At 41.6% G+C, this 25,337-nt stretch overlaps 1 protein-coding gene across 2 annotated transcripts in view; it reads right to left on the reverse strand.

The window, feature by feature from the left end:
- Window positions 1–21,317, reverse strand: part of KDR (kinase insert domain receptor) — a gene marked incomplete at both ends in the record, with an annotated part of 42,850 nt that extends 21,533 nt beyond the window's left edge. The window contains 15 exons of one of the 2 annotated variants that reach the window (XM_080795209.1): window positions 269–400; window positions 748–894; window positions 3,001–3,342; window positions 4,194–4,302; window positions 4,825–4,948; window positions 5,867–6,020; window positions 7,872–8,035; window positions 8,125–8,239; window positions 9,653–9,830; window positions 10,490–10,629; window positions 11,233–11,401; window positions 11,630–11,760; window positions 14,829–15,025; window positions 16,952–17,045; window positions 21,232–21,317. In XM_080795209.1, coding sequence (XP_080651335.1) covers window positions 269–400; window positions 748–894; window positions 3,001–3,342; window positions 4,194–4,302; window positions 4,825–4,948; window positions 5,867–6,020; window positions 7,872–8,035; window positions 8,125–8,239; window positions 9,653–9,830; window positions 10,490–10,629; window positions 11,233–11,401; window positions 11,630–11,760; window positions 14,829–15,025; window positions 16,952–17,045; window positions 21,232–21,298 — 2,263 coding nt within the window. The remainder of the gene's footprint in view (window positions 1–268; window positions 401–747; window positions 895–3,000; window positions 3,343–4,193; window positions 4,303–4,824; window positions 4,949–5,866; window positions 6,021–7,871; window positions 8,036–8,124; window positions 8,240–9,652; window positions 9,831–10,489; window positions 10,630–11,232; window positions 11,402–11,629; window positions 11,761–14,828; window positions 15,026–16,951; window positions 17,046–21,231) is intronic. The other variant, XM_080795210.1, reaches the window with a different exon arrangement.
- Between the last annotated feature and the right edge of the window lie 4,020 nt (window positions 21,318–25,337).

Below are 25,337 nucleotides of genomic sequence, written 5' to 3' on the forward strand. Positions count from 1 at the left end.
TTCAATGAAGAAAAAAATAAAGGCAAGGTAGGTATTCCACCTGTCAGGCTAAGAATTTTTCCAAAGTGAGAACTGCAAGGATAAGAAATGTGATCCGAGCAGAATTAAAATAACATTGATTATGGCTTCTGGTTAAAATAATATGTACTTAGAGGAGAACATATACAAAGTACAAAGATTATCAAAAATCACCCAAAGTGTGTGAGTATATATACAATACAAGCTGAGTTTTTAAAACCACCTGACGTGTCCATGCAACTCCACTGACCTTCTACTATGAAAAATGCCTCCACTTTTGCACACCCAAGAACACTGCATGCCTGGCAGGTATAGAGGCCTTCGTCCTCCTTCCTGACCCTGCGGATGGTTAGGTTCCGGTTCCCATCCTTCAGTACAATACCTAAGAGATAAGAAAAAAATGATTGTTTCTATTTGTGATGTTATCTGGTGGAGTTTTTCAGGAAAAAAAATCTAAAAATATAAAATGGTGCCCTTTCCTTGGACTAGTGTCTAATTCCAAGGAGTGGTATAGGATACATTGTTGACTCATCACCCCCGGCTTCCCTGAGAATTCAACAAGGCTCTAAATACTTTAATTCGGAGTCTAGAAAATGAGCCAGACAATGGACACTAATTTGCTTTTTTTTTTTTTTAACTATCTAAAACAAATCAAGACATAATATGGGGTTTAGGGCATGTCTCCAGGAGAATTCTGCAACCAGTGAGAGACAGACATATTTTATTCACCTGAGTCTTCTACAAGTGTCTCATTATCTTTAAACCATGTAACTTGTGGAGGGGGATTCCCAGACGTGGTGCATGAAACTTCGATGGTTTCACCAATGCTTGTAGTCTGATTCTCCAGGTTTCCAGTGATCATGGGTGCCACACGCTCTATGCACACACACACAAAATCACATGTTTAGTTATAACTTTTGAAATGGTAAACTAATAAACAGTGTAAACTTCATAAACAGTAGGCTGTTGATTTACTAAACTGCAAATACACAGAAGTTGATGACAGTACCATTGGTCACTGAGTAAAGTGAAACGGAACAAGTCAGGATGGTTGAGATAGGATCACTACCTCCCTTTGAACATTCCTATTAGTGATTCTAACTGGTTGTCACATCACAAAATAAAGGTTGTCACTTTTATGGTTTTTTCCCTCTAATTAGACACAGCTTCCCCAAGGAGAAACTTTCCCTCCCATGAAAGTTCTAGCCAGTGACACCCCTGAATTCCACCATGTTTCTCTTGGAAAGTGTGAAACTTCAGTGTAATTCAACAAAGAATGCCTTATATTTATTTGGCACTTTTTACAAAACTCACTTATACTATTTCTGTTGCTCCCTATCAATCTTAGAATGGACAAGAATATTAATCGTATTTCACAGATGAAAAAAAAACTGCGGTTCAGGGGGTAAACAACTTGTCCAAGTCCCTGTAACTAAATAAGTGTTTGAACTAATAATAGAATCTGGCAAACCTAAAGGACTAGTCCAGTGCCATTTCCACTAAAACACAAATGAGCAAGACAACCATCCCTAAAGAAAGTCAAAGGTTTCAAGAAAATTAAGCCCATGGGTATTTCTTTCAATGTACAGCAAAACTTGAGATTTGCCCTTCCATCAAAGGTTTATAGAAATATCTTGTCTAAAGCAATCAAAAGGAATCTTGCTGAAAGGATCCACTTTAACATTTAACAAAATGAGATTACCCCAGTGGTGAACCACATTGGGGTTTAAGCAAATGTCCTGGGCTCTAGTCTATTCTAAGAATAATTTTAGGAAAATAACTTGGGAGTCATTAGAGAAGCACACCAGTTCAATGTGAGCACTAATTTCCCGGGCATGTCTTCCTTCGCGTCTCTCTCTGAATTCTTCTATTACTTTGAGACCACACTGGTCACCAAGGTGAACAGAAAACACATGGTCATATATGTGATATGATAAGAAGGGCCCTGGGAATGACTTCACTCCAAAATTTTCCTTCTTTTAACATCTGAGTCTTAACACTAGCAAACACTATCCTACAGTCTGTCTGAAGATGCCTCTTAAAATATGCCAAGCCCTCTGAGGAAGATACTATTCCTCTAAAACCTTGGTATAGATTCATTCACTTGGGCAGTTTGTTTCCCTTCTTACGAGTAAAATCAGACAACACATGTCTCCTGGGAAGGCACACTAAAGAGAGGAGAAAATGGAGAGAGTGGACCCAAAGTGATCTTCCTAAATTTGTCCGATTTCCCCAGAGACAGAGGCATGACTACATAGCTTTTGTGCAAGACACAGGTTAGATGAGGTGTGGAGAGTGGCTCCCTGGGGAATTTACAAAGCTCCCTGCTCATTAAAATGATCATCCCCTAGATCTCTATGCTGGACTACATAGGATGACCCAGAGGGACAGGCAGTGAATGTAACAGCACTCCCATGGACTCTCACATGTCCTAAACAACCCCATAATCATACTCTTCATGTGGCAGACACCTTACTGAGCACCTAGTATGTGTCACTATGTTCTATGATGTGAGCTACAGCAAGGAGTAAGACAGAAAACAATTCCTGTCCTCATGGACACAGAGACCTCAGTGTGCCACGACTGCCCAGTGGTTGCCTACGTTCTCACCTCGTCTACCTACTCACCACTGTGAACTTCTGAAAACTTCTTAGCTCACAGTAGGCATTCCATGAATATGTGTCTACTGAAATATACGAATGTCCAGAGTGAAGCAGGAATTTTCCCAGTTTAAGCTAATCCCTTGTAGACAGTAGTGAAATCCTATCATCAGAGCTGGAAAGAAACATGTTATTTTCTCTCTTTAGTACATCATTTCACCACTATCCGCCTCTTTCTGCCTCAAGAACCTTCAGTGAATAGGTAAGTGTGCACCAGTCTACTTCAGAAGCTCCTATAGGACAGTAATCTTCTTATAGTCCCTGAGAGCACTACATTGAAGGCATTCCAACTGTCTTTGATGACCCCGAATTGCCTCCCTACCTAATACTGTGAGCTGTCGGACCACGCAATGTCTTTTCTTGGTCTTCCTGTCCTGGGCAAAGCACACATAGTCTCCTTGGTCCTGCAAGGATGCATTCTGGAGCTTCATGATCAAAATGTCACGTGTGCCATTAGAGAACTTGGTGGCATTCATTTTCCAAAGAGCATCCAAGTTCTTGCAAACAGGTGTGGGCAACTCTCCCGCATGGCTTGGCAGAGCCTGTGAGCTAATCTTATACCACGTGAGGTCCTCAAACATAGTTCTGTCTGCAGAGCAGCTCAAAGACACACTCTCCTGCTCAGTTGGCTGGGCGTGAGGTTGCAAAGTAACTGTAGGGCCCCCTGAAATATAAAACCCATGGTTAGAAAATGATGATTTAATTTGGGCAACACACGATTCTCTCCTTGTTGTCTTCAGACTGCTATAAAGCATCAAGAAAAGTGAAGCTCTAGCAATCCCAGGCAATGTAATACAAGGAAATAATCAAACTAGACAGTGCTGGCCCCAAAATGTATTATTTTACCAAGATGCAGTCCACAGATACACATCAAATCTCCACTTTGAGCTCTAAACACAGTTTTTGAGGTTGACAAAAAAATCCGAAACATATTCAAAGCAGATAATTATAACATGGAACTTAAAAAATTAGTTCCTCATTGACAAATCACACTCAATGACATTAAAGCTGTATTTATGAAAACAAATTAGCTCAGACTGAACTCTTTCACCTAGTCCAGTCAGCTAAAGCTTATCCATAAAACTAAGATGAACAGGCAGAATCAGCAGCATTGGGAGGAAACTGTCCCTATGCCATTATAATTCCCTCCAGAAAACTCAATGCTGTCAACTGTTCAGCACCAAGCCCCCCTGAAGGAACCCCAAGAAGCCAAGTGCTGTGTTACACTTGGATGGTGGAGACATAATTATGATGTAGGACTTGTGGCTAAAAACAATGTGAAACCATTCTCTCCCCTGAGGGAATGGGAGTGTCAGTTGCACTGACTTCACATGAGCCCAAGAGCTAGCGGAGGAGTCTTCATTTACGAACGAAAGCAGCCAGAATCAGTCCAAGTCCTCTCCTGTAACACCCTGCCACTCAGGAATGGCAAGGACCACAGAGTATCAGAGAGCTTAGCGCCCAGCTGGTGAGAGACCCAACACCCCCCCACCCCACACACAGCGTGGTACTTACTGGTCACATGGAAGGAGATCACCCTCTCTCCTCGCCCAACTTTGTTGATGGCTTCACATTTGTACAAAGCTGACACATTTGCCGCTTGGATAACAAGGGTACTTACAGTCTATTTAAAAATAAAAAAGGAAAATCCAGGCCATAAACAATGGAGGCTGTGTTTATGCACATGAATTCAGACTAAAATTCAACCAGTGAGACCTGCGTACTCCATTCATACGACTGCACTGACCTCTCTCAAATCCACACAATTATAAGTACACTTGTGTGGTTCATGCATTACACAAAACAGACGTTGGAAAACGAAAAGGAAATAAAGTGTTTTAACACTGTATGCATTTTCTCACTTCCGTATTTGTAAAATCAGAATCACCTTACGACAGACATACAGATTTAACGGCACACGTGTTTTACCATCCCCTGGTAAGATATTATTAAGTCGATGGCACTTCTAAAAGTCAGTGGTCTTTTCAAACTAACTTAATATGTTAGTATTTTATCGTACAATTAATGTGACTATCAATCTCCGGTATCCCTCACATAAGATTGACCTCGTGCTTCCATGCCATCCTTCTCTCCTTCCAGAAAAGAAAGACAGAGAGACTTTCAAATTAAAGAACTTCAAACTCACTTTGTTTTTTCCTTCAATTATGGCAAATTGATTTTTGTTGACTTCAATTTTATTTCCCCCCTGGAAGTCATCCACATTTCTCCATCCTTTACAAGTATGTGGGCTTGTCATTAAGACAGCGTGGCTATAAGGAAGAAATAACAGGTCTTATTATGACTTAATTTTTCTTTAGTTCAAATCCACAGCAAGGAAAGGAGTCTGAGGTTGGTTATTATGTTCTTAGAAGTAACTTTCAGCGCACCCTACCGCATTACACAATTTGGCGCCAATTAAAAATAGGCCTCAGCAAAGAAGGAAGAGGTTCTAGGTAGATTCTTCCAGGATACAGGAGGGAAACAGCTATTCTGGGAACAAACCTCCATTCATAAATTGAATCGACAAGACAATTCAAGTTAATTTAGTTCAAAGCAAGACAAGGAAACTAAGAAGTCACTGGGCTTCTTAAAGTAATCTCCCTGGGACTGTGGCCTTTGTGTAGGAAACGGTCAGCGTCTGAGGAAGAAACTAGTAGTGGCCATCTCAAAAACAACAACAGGAAGTGAACTGCTCGGGGTGGTGGTGGGTGGCTTGTTGTTTTGTCTTCCTAAGGATGTCGGGACTTGTGTGAGGACCTGATAAGCCGGGCCTGAGAATCCAAAGGCTGCAGCCAGGTCTGCAGCTCCCTCAGATCCATCAGCTCTTCCTCTGAGATGGACCTTCTCCCAGATAAGAAGGAGAGAGAGCGGTACCCACCAGTTGACTGGTATAAGGAAAAACACCAAAGATTAGCAACTGGCAACGTGAGCAAAGAGCCTGCATTCGGAGGGGTCTGCACACCAGGGCTAAGCTAGGAAGAGAAAGCGAGCTGATCTCAAGGTGGGACACCCCAAGGAAAGACACGTCCTAAAATGTAAGACATGGAGAAAGACGGAAGGAGAGTAAAAGTGTAACTCGGGGCATAACTTTCTTAGGAAGGGCCTTCTCGGGGTGGAATGGCATTATACCACAGCGTAGCTGCAAGAAATGCACAAGAGCAGGAAAAAAGAGGACGGGGGCTACTCACGCGGGCTTGTAGGCGCACTCCTCCAGCTGCCAATACCAGCGAATGTGATGCGGCGGTGGGACGGAGTAGACCGTGCACGTCAGCATTTGTGTGGTGCCGTACTGGTAAGAATCCACCAGAGAGATCAGGGACTTCTCACCGATCTGCGGTGGGACTGGACACGGGGGAAGCCACGTTTTAATTGTCAATCCACTTTGAGGAACAGGAAGTGGAAGTTTTCATGAACTGAAGCCTATGTTTCTATAAGCATATGATTTCACCCCCTGTCTCTTTTTCAAAGAGCATCTAGACTGCGACATGGGAGATATGACTTCTAGTGACAACCACCTTCCTCGTAAGTGGAGGACTGTGTGCAAGTACCGTCCACCCTCTGCCTCAGTTTTTCTCAGGCTGCGTGATGGGGATGACTCTCCTTGTGCTCCCAATCGCAAAAGATCAGAAAGAGAGAAACTCATGGTGACTAGCACAGCAAATAACGTTCGTGAAGTGCTAGCCATTGTTACCAGTGCGCTGCATAGATTAATTCACTTAATCAAAAAGGAGAAAAACGAAACAGAAACATTAAATGACTTGCCCAAGGGAACCTGCTTCTCTCCTTCTCCCTCCCCTTCTTCCACTTCCTTCCCTCCTTCCCTCCCCCTTCCCCCCTCCCTCTTTCTCACTTTTATTCTCTCTTTCCTTTTTTTTTTCTTTTTTTTGGTTCCAAAGTCATTAATGCAAAACTATTCCCCCATCGCTATCAACTTTAAAGCCTCAAATTATACTCTCAAATTTTGACTTTTTATGTTTATCTTATATAGCAGGGTAAATGCTAGGGTGAATCAAATGTTTAGTGACTTCATGAATTCTTGAGATGGGGTTATATACAATGCCCATTTTTACAACTTTATTTTGTGTTCATCTTCTTCTCTCTACCCTACTCGTTAGCTTTCCAGCTTCTCTCCAGTCCCCAGTGTCTTACTCCTGAGTGGCTTCTGAGTGACATTTCTGGAGCCTGTTCCCTTTAAAATACTCCCTGGAGCTGATGTCCCAGAAAAGAAATGAAGCAAAGCTCAGCAGACATACAGAGTGGTGGCAGGATATATAGGGAAACACTTTAATTTACAAAAGAAGATCCTGAAGTTTTCATATGCCATGCCGATATGGAGAACAAAGAATTCTAACAGAAAAGCATGTCCCAAACTGTGTTTGGGGCAAGAGATTAACGGATTTCCAGGGTGGGAGGGGGATGCTCTGGTCAAATATCTTTGTCAAACCCTCCATACTCTACGTCTCTTTCCCTGGAGAATGGCAATATACATGAACACATTTAAATAAAGGTCCTGATAAGTCCTGCTATAAAGACACCTGTTGTACATTGACTTAATATCTCCTACACTTACTTGACCAGGATACTGTTTTATTCCCCACCCAGAACACTTTCAGTTTGGAAAAACAATGTTCAAGTCATCCTTAAATAGAAAACTTAGTATCTTCCCTTTATAGCCTCAGAGTCAGATAGATCTTAGACTCCTGTTTAAGAAAAAAAAAATTAAGTTCCAAGAAGCCAACGATGTCAACCTGCAAAAGCCTTCTGAGTTGGAACCTGTCTTTGCATCATACTAGCAGCTTCCCACAAAATTCAAAAAGACTCTTGCACATTTGCATGCCAGGTGCAATTTCATGAGACAGTTTCATGAGATAAGATCAAATGTAGTACAACAACTGTCCCTGTAGGCATTCTTATTTCACAGCATATAGCCATCAAGTCTATCATCTATGTGAATACCGCACTTGACACCAAACAGTCCATTTACACGGCCTCTTAGGCAAACATATCCAGAGCGCACTGCCCTACACCCCATTTCAACTCCACTGCTCTAGGTCATTTTTAAAAATAGGAGCCTATTCATGATGGGAATGAAGTGACAGGTGACAAAGGAAAGGTGGCCTGGCTGTTTTAGAAGATATAATCGTACTATTTATAATTAATTTTGGGCAGAAAAGGAAAACTGAGTAAACTCACCATTCACAACCAGAGATACCATGTGGCTCTGTCTCTCCTTTGACATGGGGTTTGTGAGGATGACAGTGTAATTTCCTGTATCTTTTTCACTCACTTCCGTAATAACCAGTTCCTTCTCCCCTTTTATTGTGTGATTGGACTCAATGGGTTTTCCATTTTTATACCTTGGAGGAAAAAAATTCCCAGGAATTAGTTTAATTTAAGGGTTTGCTTTCAGGGGGAACAACGCTTTGCATTTATCTGCAATACTTACCATTTTATTTCGGGGGTAGGGTAAGCAAGGTACTTCACAGGGACTTTAACACGGTCTCCCACTGTGGCTTCCACCAAAGATTCCATGCTACTATCAAAAGCAATAAAAGGTTTTTCTGGAAGAAAATACAAATAATTATTCTCATAAATGTCAACTTATTATAAATGGTCATTGCTTTAGTTTTTCATGTCGAGTGAAGAGTCAAAGATCTGGGGAGTCTGAGTTGCCACGGGGCAGGGATTTCCCCACACTTCCTTTCCTTGGTCGCCGTCCGGCTTCTCCCACACAACTGGCCTCTGCATTTGCTTTCCTCTCTCTCCAGGTGCACAGTGCAAGCCTACTGACTGCTCAAGTTTCAGTTCAAGAGTTTGCTCCTCTGGGAAGCCTTCTCCAAGTCCTCCAGGGACCTTAGGAAGCTCCTTCTCTATTCCCATGGTACCCTATCCCTTCCCGCCACATGTCCCAGGACTCAGTCCTCAGCCACTTCTCTTTAGCTACACCTTCCTCCAGGCTCAGCCATAAAGTGCCATCCACATTACTACTAAACTTGTATTTCTTCCTCTGACTTCTCTGGGTTCAAGGTGTATATATTAAATATCTCTATTTGGGTGCTTAGTGGGCATGTCCAAATAAACAGACCTAACACTGTTTCTCCAAATCTTACTTTCCTGTCAGTCTTCCCTATCTCAGTAAATAAAACCACCATTCACTCACTAGCTCACACTAATTGAAATCATCTTCTATTCTTTTTCTCTTCCCCCACCCCCCACAGCCACTGAGTCAAAAGGCAGATCCAGCTGGCTCTATCTTCAAAAATATATCCAGAATCAGATCATTTCCCTAAGCCACTTGCCATCTCTCACCTGGATGCCTGCAACTAGCCCCCCACTGGTGTCCCTACTTCTGCCCTTACTTCCCTAAAGTATTTCTCAAAAAATACATAGTAATCCTACAAAAACATAAACCCAGAGCATGTCTCTGCTCAAACCCTTCTATGAATTCCCATATTATAAAATCCAAAATCTTTACCGAGGCCTATAAGTTGGGGGCCACATGAATTATCACCTAAACTGAGACATTTATGTGTTATTATGTGACATTATTATAAGTGGAAGAGAATAAATGAGAAATTAGGTTATTTGTTCAAAGCCCCAAAGACAGTAATTAAATCCAGGCCTCCCCAATTACAAAGCCCATGAATAAACACAGGCCTCTCAGCCTTGTCATAAAATGAAAATTTAAAAACTATCTTAGATCATAATACTTTGCTTATTATACTACTAATCGTAGCATCAACAACAATCACAAGTAAAACTTAGTAATGCTTACTGTACCAGCTCACCTCATTATTAAACTTGGGATTTGAACCGAAATTGTGCTTTTGGCCTCTAGGTCATACGGTCTCCCTAGCAGGAGCTCAAAAATGTCTTCTGAATGAACAAAATAGGAATCACTAGCCGACCTAAATTTATTTAAATTATCTCACTTTTCAAGGTACTGCGTAACTCCAAAGGAGATCTTAGCTTACCGTGGACCCTGACTGACGTGTTGCTTTTCACGGTCATCATCCCACTGGAAGCTTCACAGATATACTGCCCTTGGTCACTCCGGGTTACACCATCTATAGTCAAGGTGCTCAAAAATTTCTTCATCTCACTCCCGGACTGGGTTTTTAGGTCCCGGATGACAACTTTTTTATGCCGATGCTGAAAAAGAGTTCACTGAACTTTCAAAGTCCAGCACAATATTACCTGGTAGCTTTTAGATACCCACAAGATTAAGCCTTGGCCCTTGGAGAACACTATTCATGCCAAAAATAAGGGACCTCAGAACATTTCATAACATCTAGACAACCAATATATTTGGTTTCAGGAGAAATAAATGGGACCAACTGAATTAAGGTTTTTAAAGACGAGATGGATATGTACTGCAGAAACACAAGCAAATATGACCACTGCTTAAGGAGAAGTGGGTTTTATGCCCTCTCTCGAAGACAAATTCCCTTAGAGGGAAAATAGAACAAAGACTTTGGACCACAGAGAAATAATGCAACCTGAAAAGATGTAACCTAGAGAAAATTCATCTTCACAGCCTGATGGTAGCAGAGTGGGACCAAGTTCTTGGCGTTGCATTCGTTTTCCATGGATGCTATATGTTCTTCAGTTCTTTTAAACTGTGTGTGTGTGTGTGTGTGTGTGTGTGTGTGTGTGTGTGTGAGAGACAGACAGAGAGAGAGAGAGAGAGAGAGAGAGAGTTAAGGGCCTTACATTTTATCTGGCCAGAGAGGTCCCTATCTATCAAGCCAACTCCATCGCGGCTTATTATCAAAGTATTGAGAGGCCTGGCTTTGAATTATTAGTGTTACCTTTGAAGAAGGGTATTCCCAGTTGAAATCAATCCCCACATTTAGTTCAGTCCTTGCTGTACAGTTTAAGACAAGCCTCTCTCCAACAGACAGCTCAACTTCAAGAGGGGGGCTGACAACCACATCATAAATCTTATACCCTGGAGCAAGGAAATTGAAAACACAGAGAAAGAGAAAACAAATCTATAACTTAGCATGTATTTTTTCAAAAGTGATGCAACTTCAAAATGTGCCACATCTTTTTTCCCTGAGGGCCTCACCAATACTTGGTACCCCCCAGCAAAATGGCCTACGGAGACTTACAAAGCAAAACTACAGAGACTTACAAAGCAAAACTACATCTCCAAGATGTAGCTCAGTGGCTAGAAAAGCAGTATTTGTGAATACTCAATAGCCAACAAAGCCATCCTTAGTAAATTATAGAGCTTTCCATAAAATAGGTATAATTAAAAGAACTGATGCCAAGCAATGTTCTTAACATTGAATTTTCCATAAAATATGCTCCAATAATAACACTCTTTTCCATCCTTGCTTTTGGCAAGAAAATAGAAAAACTCAATTGTGCATAGGTTTATTTAGTAGAGAAGAGTAGATGTAATGGATTGCCCCACACTAGATCTTGAATTAATGTATTTTTCAATATCCTTTGTCCTTCACCCAATACCTTAATCTCCAGGATCTTAATATAGGAAGCTAGTCTTTAATGTCTGATTTAACGATACAGAAAGAAACTGTCCACTTACCTACAACCACAACTATGTACATAATGGACTGGTAACTTTCATCATTAATTTTCGCTTCACAGAAGACCATGCCAGCATAGCTGATCATGTAGCTGGGGATAGTAAAGCCTTTCTTACTGTCCCAGGAAATTCTGTTACCATCAGGAACAAACCTCTTTTCTGGATACCTCTGGGTAGAAAAGAAATATCAAATATTGAATAGAGCCCTATCCAAAAGTGAAAATCATGTAAAATGATCACTAAAGAATTCATCCCTAAAGAATATAAACTGGTTTTATTATCCTTTTGACCCTTCCCAGAGGATCTTTAAAACATACGGCTGATAATATATTACATATAGGCTACCCAGCTTAACCTTATGAAAACATGAGAAATGACTGAAAAAGATGTAACTTACTGCACAAAGTGATACATTGAGGTTGGAGATGGACCCAAGACATGGAATCACCACAGTTTTGTTTTTCTTCTCAGTGATGTAAACAACTTCATGTTGGTCACTAACAGAAGCAATAAATGGAGATCTGTAATCTGGAAGAAAAATTAATTCCCTTAGTTAATGGCATTTACCGAAAAGTTGATTGTGCTTCCAGTTCATAAACTCTAACCAGAGAAGCAAATGATTGAGAATGACATTTCACAGCAGGCAAAGGAATCCACAGACTGGTCCGCTGGTAGATCTCTGGCTCCAAAGATATGCTGCGGAAAGGGGGTGTGTGTGTATGTGTGTTTGTGTGTGTGTGAAAATCTGAAAGAAACTCCTAGAATGAAATTGACTCCTTTCATTAAGATCATCAACAAGTAGAATATATTTTATAGGTTCCACATTGAAACAGATGGATCATTATAATTTTTTTCAAAATGAAGGAGCATACTTCATTTTTCATTATAATTTTTTTCAAAATGAAGGAGCGTACTTCATTTTTCATATACATTTTCATATACACATATACATTCTTCATAGACACTAAATATTTTTCAAGTATGTTAATTTAAAGTAATTTTTTAAATTTTAAAATAATTTTGAAGTTAAATCTGTACTTTACCTACTGAATTTTATTGATGCTTAAAAAAAAAGCATATTCTCTTTTTAAGCAAATAATGTCCAAGGGCCATGAAAATAAAGCAATGGATTCCAAAGGATCTTTAAAATAAGCAGAAAATAACTTTTTGATTCAATTATTCAAGAAAAAAAAATGATGTGGGTATTTTAAGATTGTGAGCACTAGGTATGAGATTCTTTATAAAATAACGATCCGTGGTTTTGAGTTCAGTTTAAAATTCAGCAACCATTAAATCTTCAACGATAAAAACTAAAAAAAAAAAAAAAAAAAAAAACCCATGGCAAAAAGTGAGAAAAAAACAAAAGAGATTTTAATGTCATTCAAACATTGTTCTACATGTGAATACACCTCTGGAAAAATAGTCCATTCCCCAGAGACAGAGTCGCTGTACTGTGAAATCGTACTTGAAATCTCACAGAGATAATGATTCAGACTGCTATGCCCAACACACCTGATCGAGCATTTCCAGAGCTCTTCAGTATGTCTGGTCAAAGTAAAGAAAGAGTTAATTAAACCAAAGGGAGAAAGGCAGCTAATTCCCTGCAACAGCAGAAGTTTGATTTCCTTCCCAGCTGGAAAGCACAGAAAGGCAGCCAATCCAGCCCACCACATGCCATAGCCATTATCTTATGAGGCCAAGACCCACTTCCTGGCCCCATCCATTGCTGGAGGGAATGGGGTCAGAAGACTAAGGAAGCAAGGTAGGGACCAGAAGGGACATTAAAGGGCCGTCCATAAGGAATACTTCAGTGCTTTCTTTCTCATTGTTAAACCTCAGGACAAAAATCTTGGACAGCTCATCTCCTAGAACATGAGGCTTAGACAGGAAGCAGAATTTAATGGTATACCCAAAGACAGGCAATGCATAAATAAACAGTGCCAGGGATTGCTACTTCTGAATATTACCTACTTTTATCCACATACTATGAAATATTACCAAGCTTGCTTACAGAACAAGTCCTTGGAAGCTAAGTTAACCCCTTACGTAAGACTAAAGCTATTCAGTAAATCAGTTCTATTTCAGTATTCCAAAAAAAGGAAATAAACAAAAGAAACCCAAACAACCACCCATCCTCTCAAAATGAAATATTTACTGTAACTCGTGAAATGAATTTTCACATGTCTTCAGGTTTCCTGACTTGGGGAGAAGGAAATAACGAGATACGATGGGAGAGGTTCATCTTGTAGTATTTCCAGACAGGCTAAAAGCAGGAAATCCTTGCAATCTTCTGAGAAAGCCTGATCTCCCAAGACTGCCAGATCAAAAGGAGCCAGAAATTCTCGAAGATCTGAGCCTTGTCTCTTTCGAAGTCTGCAGAGGAAGGAGGAGGGCACAGAATTCTATCTTGGACTGTGCTCACCCTGGGCAAAAAAAAAATTCTCAAATATTGTGCAGTCCAGGAATGACATACGTTATTTTGACGTAGTCTCCATTTTCCCATGGCACTGGCCATATTGCACTATCGATGTGTAAATGGAGATATCCAAGTGCGTTTCCCAATTCTAATGAAATTCCCTGTTCTATAAAAGATGCTTCTGGAAAAAAGTCTAAGCCATCTTCACCTGCCTCAAATCCTCTGGGATGCAAAAAAATTATACAAATGTGTAAATAAAATGTCTAAACAGCTCATTTTCACTGAAAAGAAAAATATTTAGTATACCCAAGCAAAGTACTAACTAATTAGTACTAATTATTGTCAATTAGTACTAATGTTAGTAACACTAACATTCCCCAAAACTGTATGACAGAATTATAACTATCATCAGTCAGGTCGCGTTTCCTCATGAAAATTAACATAGTATAAGATTTTTGAAACACTAAAGAAAAATAATTTATATTGTACATACTAAATACATGTAACATTGTGTTTTATTCTACATGGATGTTAAATTGACCTCCATGGTGTCAATCCCAAATTGCAAACTCTAGAAATGTGTTGTATATCATCCAATAGCTCAGACCACACAAGCAAAGGAAAGAAACACTGTCCTCAAAAAGCCCTTTGAGGTAGTATCTTCATTTGCACAAGAGGATGGAAATTGTTTTTCACAAAGTGTAAGTCGGAAAAGAAAAGTTCTCATGTACATAAAAGCTCCAGAGCCCTTGGCTGTTTCCCTACGCATTCTTGAGAAAATCTCCTACCCTGTTGTAGATAACCTATCTCTCCACAGAAACCTCTCCGTAACGCACCCCTGAACCCCCCTTTTCAAGGATTTCAGGTTCTTTTTCTCAAACCTCGGAAGGCTTTTTATAAATCCCCGTAGCCAATTGTGAACACAGATTTCCCTTAGAAACAAAGAGCAGAACACCACACTAACTGGGCAAGAGATATAATGGGCCCAAGTTCCAGAACAAAGCAATGAATCTGATTCTCAGAGGAAACCTTGAGAGAAAAGAAATTTGTGTATTCCTGTTGGCAAACAGCCTTTGGAGCGAGCCTTTTGTCACACGCCATTGTCCTCGATTCTTCTCTGCCTGTGGTGTTTTATACCTGGTAAATCAGCTTGGGAAATGAATTTGATGTAACTGCTTACCTTGAACATGGACATAAATGGTTGAGGCCTTGTCAGTGTCCCGGTAGAAGCACTTGTAGGCTCCAGTATCATTTCCAATCACTTTTGGGATTGTGAGCATCTTACAGAAGGAGCTGTCCTTGCACTCAGTCACTGCCACTCTTTTCTCAGAACCACTCTGATTGTTGGGCCAGAGCCAGTCCAAGTCCCTCTCGCCACTGAAAAATTAATTCCAGGGAAGTAATCATGGGTAATGCCACACTATGAGGCTGTTTCTAAGAAAACGGAAGGTTTGTTTCTCAAACTTATATAAACTCAACAGATAGATTCACAGCCTTCTACCAATGACAGACTGAATGGGCAAATGACAAAAAGCCATAAACTCAGCTTCGGACACCACTTATAAGAATTCCTGAGTTTTCTATTAATTAACTTATTCACTCAACAAATATTTCTTAAGCAGGAGCTATGTGCCAAGTGTTGTTAAAGTCCGGGGACACAACAAGGAACAAATCAGACAAAACCCAATGCCTTTATGGAACTTCAGTCTAGTTAAAAGAAACGGGCCATGAAATAGTAAGTAAACCTCAAAGGAGCTGAATTTTTTTAGTAAAATTTATGGTGTAAGTAAAGTGTAAGGTGGTGATAAGTACTGTGGAGAAAATATAGACTATGCAAGGAGTAACGAGTTCTGGCGGGAGGGGGCTTGATGAAGCCATATAAACACAGGGAAGAACAGTATTCCAGGCAGAGGGAAGAGAAAATGTAAGGGCCTTGGGACAGGAGTATCTGGAGGATCCGGGGAATGTCAAGGAAGCCAGAGGAGTCAGGAAACAGTGGCAGGCAGGAAAATAAGAAGTGAGGTTCAGAAGGAAGAGGGTGCAATTGTTTCAGAGCCTCACAGAACCTTATACAGACTGCATTCAAACAAAGATTACTTTCAGTGCAGCATTTCCCTGCAAAGCCCTAAGAAAGAGAGTCCACATCAAAAAAAAAAAAAAAAAAAGCACAACATCATTGATACTTCCTTCAAAGAATCTGAACTTTCCACAAAGTTGCAGCTACATAAGCAAAGTTACCTGAACACACTCCATGGCTTTTCCAGGACCTAAAAAATTCTTTTGAATGAGTTTTAAAAAGAAGCATGGGATCTTTGGGGATTTTAAATACCCTCTGTTATTGAAGATGGGTAAGAGGAAAATCCACTAAGAAATGTGTCTTCAGATAGCAAAGCTGGAGAAATAGCACAATTACTATGTCTTTTCCTAAGGGCTGGATATGGGTTACCTACCCTTGATAAGGGGATGAGAGTATCCTTTGCAGTCTACAGTCTGAAATAGATCTGTGTCATGTTGACCACTGGTGTTCATCAAGTGTAAGCAATGGCAGTAAGCTGACCAAAGTTCTCTGTGGACCCCTGGCTCTGTTATCAGAGGGCAATATCACCTCCCCACATCTCTGCCAAAGACACACTGAGAGGTTCCTGAGAAGTCTCCAGGTTACTGCATTAAACCCCCAAGTCTTCTACCTTTCCTTTGGGGGTTGGGGCTATGACACAAAATCTAAATGCTTCTCCCTTTCAAAGAACTTGGCTTCCCCAGTTAGCAAAAAATCAATAGCACGACTTCTTGCTAGCAAATCTTGCTAGCAAAATTCCAGAACATCAAGCTGAAGCATGAAGTCCATTACCTGTGCAGAACATGCACTCACTAATATTAATGGCGGAATATCAAACTGCTACTACAGTCATAATTTCATCATAAAGTAAAATTCCCAGCAAGGGCTAAACAAATGTCCAAGAGCCATTCTGAATATAACAAACATGGCCCCAAACTCCTTCAACTCTATCCCTTAAGGGTAAGAGGGAAAATCCTCAATTTCACTTATTTATTCAATATTTATCAAATGTCTACTATTTACTCTGGGGGGGGGGCAGAGAGGAGCAGGAAAACAATTCCAGAAAAATCATACAAAATTTCTGAGAGAAGAGCTTTCTCATTTTTCATTATTAAATCATTTATTAAAAACCTCACTACTTACAATTTCTATAACTCTACTACAATTCTGCTTATGTAGATTATTTTTCCCTCAATAAACAAGGAGTTACTTCATATAGGAAATCTGAATGTAAAATGAATCCTTACCTGCAAGTAATCTGAAGAGTTGTATTAGCCATAATTGTAAGTATGTCTTTCTGTATGTTGAGTCTGGGTGGATCAGGGGAAACACTAGGCAAACCTAGAAACAAATTAAATAAATGAATATGGTTGCCACTGAGTCAGACCCAATAGGAAACACCTTCCATAAACAATGCACACTCTATACTCTAAAAGGCCTCTTCAGCAATTCATTGTGTAAAACTGTGAATTTACTTTTCACCATTCCCAGTAAAAGTTCACAAACTGTGTCATAACAGGAAGAATGGGCAGATGGTCATAAACCAACACAAAAGTTCTGCAATTCATGGAGCTAGGGTGGAGTTCCTGTTTTCCTGCATTGCCAACTTCAAGGTCTTACAAAAGGATATAGGACATTGAAACCAAATGAACCTTCATCTGATGATCTCACTCCCTTGGGAAAGGACCCACTGACATTTCTTATAAAGCATAGGATGCACACAGTTGACTAAATTGCTGATTAAGGAATACCACTAAGAGAGATTTCTATACAGTTCATCTATGTACCCTGAAGGGGGGAGGAGGGCCCATGACATTGTCTCATTTTCCTTTATCAATTTTCTAGTGCACTTCCTCTGGTAACTGAACTGCCACAGTTGGAAAACTATACATTAAAACTAGGTGAGAGGAACTGGGGTGGGGGAGGGACATTTGCCAGTGTCCATATGATACACCTATTAATACACTTTTCCTTAGAGAATGGAACTAAAAAAGTGTAATACTAACGAATTAAAATTGGGGAATCTCAAGATATTAATCAAAGCTCTAAGCTCTTCCTGATACCAAGCTTAGGATACAAGAAGCTGTCTTTACCTAAAAATACCACAGGACAGATTCCTCACCATGGATCACTCCCCAGCAAGAAAACAGAGTTCTTTGTGAACTACAAGAGAAGAGCTAGTAAATGATGAAAATCTATCAGAGAAAGAAAAACTGCTATGCTAGGGCCTTAATAACAAGATCTCCAAAACAGCACCTTAAAAAGTGATGGGTGCTGGGTAAGCACGCAGGCTTCATATGATCATTAACTCACATCAACTAAGAACAAATGACTCTCTATCCAAAGAAAATGGAAACACTAATTCAGAAAGATACATGCACCCCTGTGTTTATTGTAGCATTATTTGCACTAGCCAAGATATGGAAGTAACCTAGTGTCTGTCCATCAGTAGATGAGTAGATAAGAAAGATGTAGATGTCATGGGATATTACTCAGCCATAAAAAAGAATGTAACTTCACCATTTTGCAACTATGCAGATGGAGTTGGAGAGTATTATTCTAAACAAAGTACGTAAGTCAGGGAAAGACAAATACTGAAGATTTCGCTCATTTGTGGAATTTAAGAAACAAAACAAACAAATAAAAAACAGACTCTTAAATATAGAGAACAAGCTGATGGTTACCGGAGGGGAGGTGGGTAAGGGGATGGGTGATATGGGGGATGCAGATTAAGAGCACACGTATCGTGATGAGCACTGACTAATGTATAGAACCAATGAATCACTATATTGTAGACCCGAAACTCATAGAACACTGTATGTCAATTGCACTAGAATTTTAAAAATAAGTAAATAAAAACATTTTTAAAAAGAACCACTGACTCTCAAGGCTTAAACTGGCACTGATCTTGGTGGGTAAATAAGACAGTATTAGCAAATATGAGAAAGTATGAGTAAAGAGAGTAAGCAAATATCCAGTGCAAATATCCCATATATTGAATCTGCGGACCTCAATGTGAACAGCTGCAGGAAAAGTGAACAACTGCTCACACCTATTCCTACACACTCACCCAGATGCGCAAAGTAGGTTGCTGACACAACTGTAGATTTGTTGGTCAATATCATAGGTTTTCTTTTAAAGAAAAAAACCTAAAAATCAAGTTATATCAATAAATCTCAGAAACGAATTTGTATTGGTACTGATTTGTGTTTGGGCTAGTACTTCTTAAACTTTAGGATGTGTAAGATATCCCTAGCCCTACAGATCTGCATTTTCACAAATATTTCCGATGACTCGATCACCCACAGTCATGGGACACTCTTGGACAGCTATTGACCTGGCTTATCATGTTCAGTTACTTAGCACAGCGCTTTTCAATATGGGAGGAAATAACTGCACCCAAAGTAGATAACAATATAGTGAAGTATTTAAAAGCACTAGAAAAGACTTTTAATGATGTAGTCTCGCTTTAAAAAAAGGAAAATGAAAACGACTCACTTGGATGAGTACAAGTATCAAACCTGTCTGGGAAACACGAGGTTAAGAAACACACTGAAAACAGTAACTTAACACAATGTGTACAATGATCCAAATGAGAAGGAACTTAATTATTCGGGCACACTTACGTGAGAAAAAAAAAATGGTAGTTAAAAAAAAAAAAGTTCTAAATAAGCCATGTTCATTCTACCACCAAAATAAGAGGTTCTTGAAGAACTCTCATAAATGATTATCATAGATTATCTCATACTCTGGACACATGTTCTTATGTTCAAAAAGTTAATTAAAGATATGCTCTCCATTCATAGGAAGCTAAGACAGTACCATACTATTGTAGAGACATGTATACAACAAAAATCTTTTCAACAAGGCTTTATCAGTAATGATAACTTCAAATTCCTATCTGTAGACTGACCAACATTCAATTTTGTTTTGCTCCATTAAGCTTCATTCATTTTCATCGGCAAGTTTAAGTTCTACTCTTCGGAAAATTCTAAAGAAATAACTATAAGAAGCACATATGCTGCTACTCAATAAAAAGCCCTTCTATGTTCAAATTCCCTAACCACAATTAATTAATTTGTGCATTATTACCCTTCCAGCTCAAAGACAGGAAGGAAAAACAACAGTGCCTCTGTCTCTAGAATTTGATGGCACCAATTACAGCCCAATCCAATTAAGCAAGTCACACACTCCAAAAGGGCAACCTCATCATTATATTCAGGACAACCCGATTACAGTTACTAATGCTGCGCTATGAAACACCCCAGGCTTAGAAGCAACTCACTTCTTTGTGGGATACAGAACAACCACATGTTCCAGACCATAAAGGGGAAGAGAGAGGTCTTGTCAGGGACAAATGAGCGTCCCTGGTGGAGCTGGCCCTGATGAACTAAGTCATTATTAAGAAAATTTAATAACTATAGACAGATGATCTTGTTACTGTATACGAGTGTCTTTTTTTTTTTTAAGACGTGATTCTTTCCTTTCAATATAAGGAATTTCTCTCTGAATTATTTGACTTGTTTTCCCCTCCACCTTCTCCCCTTCCTTACCCTCCAAAGAGTGGAAATCTGGAAATCAGCAAACTGTGGCAACGGAAAAGAGCTATGAGAAGGGGGCGTCGGGCGAGCAAAGCGAAGAGAGAAAGGCAGACATTGATTGCATCAAGAGCATGTGTGTTCCTGGTCCTGAAGGAGTCTGAAATATACGTGGCAAGGAAAGCGCGGAGTGGAGCTAAATCTAGCTTCCTAGTCCCGCAGGGTAAGTCTTCAGAACGTGAACTTCTGACCATGCGCTTATCCCAAGGACCAAAGCTTTGAAAGTGGAGACACTTGGGGAGGCTGTCACAACCCCGGCTCGGAGCCTAATTTCACCTTCTCTCTGCAAGGGGAGTAGCGTCTTGCACCAAAGAAGGGAAAAAAGTGTCCCTGAACTGCACCTCATACGGTGGGTGTGTTTGTGGGTTCCGACCAGAAGGGAACAGCACACCGGGGTCCGCTCGACTCCTGCAGAAGCAGAGCTGAGTGCACGATGCTTGCGATCCGAGCAACCCGGCTTGCGCTCCCTGCAAGGCGTCCTTCCCCGCGCCCCGGCTGGGACCGTGCAACCAGCGGGACAAAGTTCCACGGCCGGTTCCCGCCTGCGGGGACACCTCCTGCCTGCCAACCCAGGGCGCCTGCCTTCCCACCCCCGCCTCTCGAGAGCCTGAGGGTGTGTCGGCCCCGCAGCACTCGCTCCAGCCGAGGCCGTGTCGGAGACCAGAGTCGGGGGGTGTGGGGGTGGGAGGGAAGGGACCGGGCTCGGGAGACCACCAAATCTCTGGATAATCTTAAGCCAATCAAAGAGCCTCAGTTTCCTCATTGGTAAATGAAAAAAAAAAAAAAAACCACAAAGTGTCAAGTCACTTTTCATCTTTCCAGCTCTCTGATTCCGAGTAAGATCCGGCCTCCAGGACCTCTCCGCATCCCCCCATCTCTCCGTCCGCACCCGACCTTTCCGCCTTCGTGCTAGGGAGTGGGCTCCTTACCCACTGAGGCAGCCCCGGTCTCCACGCAGAGCCACAGGGCGATGGCCAGCAGCGCCTTGCTCTCCATCCCGCACCTCGTGCCGGGCGCAGTGCCCAGGACCCGGGCGCCGGTTCTTTCTCCCTGGGCCTGCCCCGCGAGGAAGGCGCGGAGGTGGAACGAGCGCCGTAGTGCAGGACTGTGGGCGCAAAGGGGAGGGTGCCCTGGCGGCGGTCACGGCTTGCAGGAGCGTCTGCGGGGGCCGGGAGGAGAGGAAATCCCCGCCGCGCGACCGCTCCGGGCTGTCGGCAGCGCGCAAGTGATGCTCTGCGCGGGCCGAAGAAACACAACCACCCACCGCCAGCTCTCCCGGGGTCCCGGGACTCAGTGCTGTGCGAGAGCTGGAAGCCGAAACTCTAGAGCTCGTGGGCGGGACTGTGAGGGGCGGGGCCGGGGCGGGGTTCCCCTCGGCCGCCGGCCCCGCCTCTCAGCCGGGTACCGGGCCGGGACCCGCGGCTTCCCGGGCGGATTAGGTCTCCCGGTCTCCCCGCTGGCCTGGGACTGCATGTGGCCCCGAAACGTCCCAGGCGCACCCACTCCATTTCGGGTAGAGGTGACATGTAACCCGTAAGGGCTTCCGAGACACTCCAAGCTTCAGGAGGCTGGGGCCCTCCGAGAGGCGGGTGGGAGCTCGGTGATATCGAAGCGGGGGACGGCGCTGCCAGCGCAGTCGAGGGACACGGAGCCTTCAGGAGCACCGAAATTTGCGACCGTCTTCGGCGCACGCGCGTTCCTGAAGTGGCTGGGGGGACAGACCGTGGATGAGCAGCAGGTTGAAGCGACAGGGAAAAGCAGATACTGAGCCCAGGAGAGTGCAGGATCGCAAACCGGCGGTGACTGCAGCCTGGTTTGCTTGGCTGGAAAAAAACTATAGTTTAAAAGTCTGACTCTGAATGTCTTTAGTCAGAATATACACATGCTAAGTTCTCCAAAGTCCCTCCTATTTCCCCTTATACCTAGCATCTTCAAATGTTTTTAGGTTACCAGCCTAGCCCCCAAAGGCACTTAAATTTGAGACCCTTTACCGGACTTTCACCAAAAACCTACAGCAGGGAGCTTTAGGCACCCAGGGCTCTGGCATACCCGCACTGTGAGAGCCACCCATCCGAGTGAGGCTCTGTCATCGACAAGGGGCTTTTGTCCACCTTGGTACCTGACAAGGAGCCCCTACTTGACTCTTCCTGGGCTTTTGACCAGGCCCCTTTTCAGAACAGAGCTCCCAGACAAGATACCCTCAGGCTGAGGCAAAAGAGGCCGGCTTCACTGGAGATGCAAAGAAGCAAATGCTCATGGATCAGACCCCGGGCACACAGAACACTCCGTACCAAACCTCACAGCTATCTCTCTGCATGTGTAGACTCCTCGTGGAGCTGTTTGGAGAATTCAGGTCCTTTCGACGCTTTTTCTCCCCCTTCTTTTCTCTCCATTTCTCCCCACCTAGAGAATGACACCAAATTCCCCTAACTTCTTTAAATAGGGATCTTGCAGATCTCTCTGTCTTAAAGGACCATCCTTCAGGGAGATGAAGAGATAGAATTATTATTTCTGCATCCAGGCCGAACCCTCCTTCCTGAAATACCCAGTGTGAAGTGTTGCTTTTCTTCTATGTTTAAGATCACCAAGGGTGGCCTGGGTATAAGTATTGTGTGTTGGCTTTTTTTACCTTAAAATATAACTTGAGGGATGTCTGGGTGGCTCAGTTCATTAAGCATCTGCCTTTGGCTCAGGTCGTGATCCCAAGGGGAGCCTACTTCTCCCTCTCCCTCTGTTCCACTCCCTGCTCATTCTCTCCCTCTCTCTCTCTCTCTTAAATAAATAAATAAAATCTTTTTTAAAAAATATAATATAATATAACTTGAAGATCATTCTACATCAACCCGTAAGGTTCCATCTTATTCTTTTTAATAGTGGCATGATGTTTCCCAGTAGAGATGTACTAATATTTGATCCAGGAGATATTTATTGGTAAGAGGCACAGATCTCCTTAAAGAAATTCCTCTCTTCCTGCGAGTAAACTTAGCAAATAAAACAGGACAGGCTCTGGCAAAGCTGGACACGGGGAAGGGGGTTGGAACCTGGCTTGGAAAAGGCCATTTTACTCCATTTCCATCTCCAAACAATTCTTTTCTCTCAGGCTTATTTACAATTCATGACACTTCCTCTTCCAGGTCTCACTTAGGAAGATAGTGTCGCCTCCGAATGCAAACCAGAATTTGCAGGCCCATGGTAATAGCCCCCTTTAGAAGTCTTGGAGGAAATGATGCGTCTTTGATGGCCACAAGACCAGAATTTGGCAGGGTCTCAATGAAATCAGTCTACCACATTCCCTCCCACACAGTACTTAGAAGTGCCTTATGTTCATGAAAAATGACAAAGTCTGTTTTTTTGGAAAATGCCTGGTCTATGGGCAACACCCTCCCATTATCTGGCACCATTGAAGTGATTTCATGACTTAATCCTGCAGTACAGGTACAGCCACGGCCTATCAAAGTGCCCAAGTGTGTTCAGTGTTCCAGAGATGGGGGTGAAGCAGCAAAGAGTGCCGCAGACTCTGGGACCACACTAACTGGGCTTAACCCTCAGATCTACCCCCTTACTATCCATGCTATCCTGACCCATTTACTGGTTGCATACGTATGAGACACAAAAGATGATAATAGTACCTGCTTCATAGGGTTTTTTGTAAGAATTAAATGAATTCTTTCACGTTAGTCACTTAGAATAGGACCCCACAGCTGGTGAGCACAGGCTCTTAGTACATAGTAAGCATCTAATACATGGGGAAGCATTCTATGAAGATCAGTCATGCTACATACAGTGTGTGGCTGCCTTTGTGCTACAGAGATCTACACTGCAAACAAGGCTCACTCATTCAATAGCGGGTTTTGAGCACCTACTATGTGCTAGGCACTATAATAGAGACTACAGTTATAATGGTGAAAATCAAGGCAATATGAACAGAAATGAGCTGTCATCACATAGCTCCATCTAGGGCAACTTTAACTCAGTCACAGAGTGCCCTACATTCTAGCTACTTCTTTGGGTTTCGTGCACACAGAATATCCATTGTTCATATCACCAAAGCACACTACATAAATTATACTCCATGATGCCAAATTTGGCTCCATCACTATAAACATTTTGGACTTCATATGTTAAAAAGTAAAAACGAAGACTAGCAAAAATTTAATAATTGTGGACTGGATGCTGAGTATATATGGGCTCATTTCATTTCATTTCATTTCTCTCTACTATTACATGTTTAAAATTTTCCGTGCTAAAAAAATTTAATGTAACTATACCCCAAATGATGCCTGATCTAGTATACCATCACTAACTTTTCCACAGTCACTATCTTGACATTACCTCTGGGAAATGGTTGAGACAAAGAGGCAGATGGATGAGAATTTGCACTTTTTATTTCATATAGTTCTATACCACTTCATCAAAAAAAGAAAGTGTTTCTTTTATAAATAAAAAATATAAAGATCAACTCTCTCTTCTAGTGTCTGTTACATTTTCAAATACTGCCATTTGTTGATTACCTATTTGCATAACACTTTCCCATGTTTACTTCTTTTAATTTGTTTCCAATATTTGTTTATGTTGTAACTTACAAGAGCTTATGACTTGCCAGATGTTGGCTTGATTTCATAGCACATCTGTACTCATGACTATCATGTCATGGGAGATTATGAGCACACCCTTCATCTCTCATTCACCTTCCTTCCACACGCACATTTATTTCACTGTCTGTGTGATTTATTTTTTTAACTTAAACTCAAAATATATGTGTATATTCAAGGGGAAAAAAGGCTATGTCCCAGCAAAGCCAGGTTTGACTTGCATGTTTCTATTAGTGGTTGGTTTTCTTCCTAAACTCTAACATTCTAATAAATATAAAACAAATTCCTTTTTGTGAAACGGATGAAACAGAATCTAATTACTTGTCACCCACAAAGGAAAAATCCCAGTTACTTTAAATAATTATGTCTATGTGCCCTCTCCAAACTATCCCATTCAGTTTCTTGTTATAGCTCACATACATATAAATAAAACCATTTTTTAA

This window comes from Martes martes (assembly GCF_963455335.1).
Source record: "Martes martes genome assembly, chromosome: 2".
NCBI lineage: Eukaryota > Metazoa > Chordata > Mammalia > Carnivora > Mustelidae > Martes > Martes martes.